The sequence below is a fragment of the Buceros rhinoceros genome, unplaced genomic scaffold (genome assembly GCF_000710305.1).
Source record: "Buceros rhinoceros silvestris isolate BGI_N320 unplaced genomic scaffold, ASM71030v1 scaffold28285, whole genome shotgun sequence".
NCBI classification, from domain to species: domain Eukaryota; kingdom Metazoa; phylum Chordata; class Aves; order Bucerotiformes; family Bucerotidae; genus Buceros; species Buceros rhinoceros.
This window is the reverse complement of record NW_010415024.1, coordinates 11,652-15,076: the sequence shown is the minus strand read 5'-3', so window position 1 is coordinate 15,076 and position 3,425 is coordinate 11,652. Positions and strand designations below refer to the sequence as shown.

The 3,425-nt window shown below is 60.3% G+C and overlaps 1 protein-coding gene across 1 annotated transcript in view; it reads left to right on the top strand.

Moving 5' to 3' along the window:
- The first annotated feature begins 301 nt into the window (after positions 1-301).
- The window catches only part of PLEKHA2 (pleckstrin homology domain containing, family A (phosphoinositide binding specific) member 2), a 9,672-nt gene continuing 6,548 nt past the window's right edge, over positions 302-3,425 (top strand). Inside the window, exons 1-2 of the mRNA XM_010137291.1 lie at positions 302-353; positions 843-940. Coding sequence (XP_010135593.1) covers positions 302-353; positions 843-940 — 150 coding nt within the window. The remainder of the gene's footprint in view (positions 354-842; positions 941-3,425) is intronic.

Genomic DNA, 3,425 nt, shown 5'->3' with positions numbered 1-3,425 from the left:
CCCGTCAGGGCGGGCAGGGGATGCCGCCAGCACCCGGCACGCCGGCCCAGTGCCGGGCCAGTGCGAGCCACGGCCCCATGGGGTGGCCCTGTTGCCATGACCTCCCCATGAGATGCATGGGCAGAGCTTGGTGAGGGAGGCAGGACCCAGTGGGTCACCTCCATGTCTCCTGCTTTTGCCGTGCTCCCAAATCCTTCCCGTGTGTCCTGTTGTGCTGCACCATCTCATGCAATACAGGTTTTTCCCCTGTTTACTGTCTCCACAAGCTGCTGCTCCTGCTGGTGCAGGGAGGGAGGGTCCCATGCCCAGTTCCCCCACCCCAGGTGGCCTCAGCCTGACCCTGCGCCTGGAGCGTGAGCTGTGAACTCGGGTTTACAGCAACAGAACTGACAGCACAAATGCGTTACTTGTCCCAAGGGAACGGCATTGCCTTTGCAATAGGAGGGATGTAGCCCAAACCAGAGCGCCTGGTGCATCCCCGTGCAAACCTACATTTTGGATGAGAACTAAAACCCAAGTCCTGAGCAAAGGAAGTCCGAGGGGACCTTAAACACCCCTGCCAGGGAGTAACTTCGGTGCTGGATTAAGTCCTAGTCTGGGCCGTGCCACAGCCTTGGTTTAAGCCTGGCTTTGGCCCTGCCCTCCCTGTGCTCTGGTGCAAGGACACATCCAGCTGCCACGTCCCCCTCCACGCCCCTCGGCCGCTTTTCTGTGCGAGAGGCTACAAGAGCGGTATCTGCAGTCGCTCGGGTGTTGAGAGGTGCTGTCGTGGAGGTGGTTTCAGTAGAGCGAAGCGCTGAGCGGGGTTCCCTGACTCTTCTTCTCGATCCCTCCTTTGGTAGTTATCAACGCTTTATCTCAGCGCTATTTCTTACAAGCCAGCGATCAGAAGGACCTGCAGGACTGGGTGGAGGCGCTGAACCGGGCCAGCAAGATCACGGTAGGTTGCATGATGCTCGTCTCTGGTCTTGCATGTCCTGCTGTGATGTGCCGCTCGATGAGTGCCTGGAAGAGCTGTGCTTTTCCTTCCTGCTCCGCTCTCCTCCTCCATTGCGTCCCCAGCCCCGCTGAGAAGCAGCGATGCTGGTGGCCAGGCTCTCCCCAGCCCAGGACCAGGTCCGTGACAAACTTGCTGGGATTTCTTCTGGGTTAGTGCCGAGGCTGCTCCCAAACCCCCGTTGTTCCCAGGGGACCATGCCCTGGTCCCTCAGTTGCTGTCACCATCTCTGCTTGCTCTGGGGACGCTTCCCTTCTGTGGCTGCTGGCTGGGCTTATGCATAACTGATTCCTCGCTGGGGCTGTCAAAGGGTGTCTGTCTTGTGCTTCAGTGAGATATTACTCGGTTTTTGTTCTCCCTTGAACGCCGGGTCTTGTGACGAGGTGTGGCGAATGCCCTGCCCTGTGGGCTGTCGCGGGACGGGATGTGCCTGGATGTGAAGGAGTTGGTCTGGAATCTCCTCTCATCTACCGTCGTGTTCACGCCACCGTAAATCAATGATCACTGACCCGGTAACTGGCGAGTCCGTGCTCCTCAGCTGCCCGCGGCTCTGGCGACGAGCGACCAGCCGCACTCAGGCAGCGGAGCAGAAGCCCCGTCTGCGCCTGCGTTGGGTGCGCAGCTGGCAGCGCCCGTGTGCCAGGACACCGGGGTGGGGGTTCCCAGGGGAGCTTTGTCCTGGTCCCGGGATGGGAGGAATCCCCACCAGAGGGTCAGGGCACCCTGGATTGTTGTGTACCTGCAGTCACCGGTACCACCAGTGTTCAGTGCTAGCAGGGGTTAACCGGATCGTGTGCTGGCGCATGGTGTTCACTTTGTGACCTACATATAGGGAAAAATCATGAACGGTTTAGGGTTGGGTCCTATCAAACAATCCCTGAACTCTTTGTTCCAAGTCACTGGAGGACTGTGTTGTCTCTGTGGGAAACTCATCTACAAGACCAGACCTGGCTTGTATTGACAACCTCTGTGCCTGAAGCCACCAAACTACTGCACAGGCTCTGGCTTGTACCTTCTCTTTGACAGGTTCAGGTGGTATTGGCCACAAAAAAAACCAAAACACCTCCAAAAATGCGGTGGGGGTTGTAACCAGAGCTGCCAGTGACGCTCGTGTAGCTGTTCCGCCAGGGCAGTTACCTGCGGGCAGCCCGCGCTGCTGATCTGCCGGGGCAGCTGGGGTGGGAGCTGGCGCGGCGGTAGGAAGAGGCACATCTCCTTCCGCAATAAGCTGTGGTGATTTCCATACCTTGATGCTGGGCAGCCCTTCCCGACTCGGGCTGCGTCCCGGCTGGCCAACCGGCTCATCCAGCCCTGCAGGGAGGAGCTCTCGCAGGCCGCCTGGGAAACACGAGGCTCCCGGGCTCCGGGAGATGCGAGTGCTCTGCCCTGCGTGGGAAATCCCTCTCCCTGCTTGGCAGCTTCCCACAGGTCTCCTGGGTTTCCTGGAGCTGCTCCGAGTTGTGGTGGCTTCATCACCTTGGCGTGGGTGGAGAGGCACAGGAGGGCATGGAGAGACCTTGGGGGTTTCGAGGGGGTTTGGACTCTCTGGACCCCGCCTCTGGGCTCTGTGTGGTCTCCCTATTCTCCTGGGCTCTGCAGAGCTCCTGGTCCTGGGATGCCTCGCACCAAGCACTTGTGCGTGCTGTGGCCCATGCACGCTGCCGTGGCTGAGCCGCTCGCCGTGGTGGGACAGGGAGGATGGGGCAGCGGTTCGGGTGTTGCTCCCAGTGCAGAGATCCAGGTTCAGCTTCCGCTTCTCACGGAGACTGCTCTGCTCTTGGCAAACCAGTTCCTGTGTTTCCTCACCCTGCACACTCTCTCTGTAGCCAGGGCCTTGGTGGATGAAGGCACGGGGCATGAGGCAGGCTGGGCTGACCCTGACAGGGGACTTTGCTCTGCTGGGTGCTGAACAGCACCTTCCCCCTTGCACTGCTGCTGCAGCGATGCAGCTCCTTCCCTCGGCTCCTGCCCTGCTGCCCATGCACGCAGTGTCTCCGCATCTGCGTCTTGGAACGGTTTTCCCCGGCTGGGTGCCTGTGCCAGCCTGACCGAGCACCCGCCTCGTGCTGCCCCACGTCGCCAGGGCAGGCAGCCAGTACGTGCCCAGAGATCACGACCTCAGCCCTTCCTCCTCTCCTGCCCGTGGATTTGTGAGGTCTTAGCACAAACTTCTGCCCCCCAAGACTTAAGCCTAAACTCAGGTCCAGCCGTCTGCCTCAGGAGGGGCTTGAGAGCAGCCAGCAGCCCACGCGTGGTGTGGGTGGCACAGAGGGGACCATGCCTTGCTCCCTATGCGCTTTGAGGGGGAAGGCAGGAGGGTGGATGGGAGCCAGAGACCCCGGTTAATGCCATTAGAGAAGTGGAAGTGCGGGCTTGAGAAGGAAAACTTGGAATCCTGCCTTTCTTCCCAGAGCCAGGTCCCAGAGGG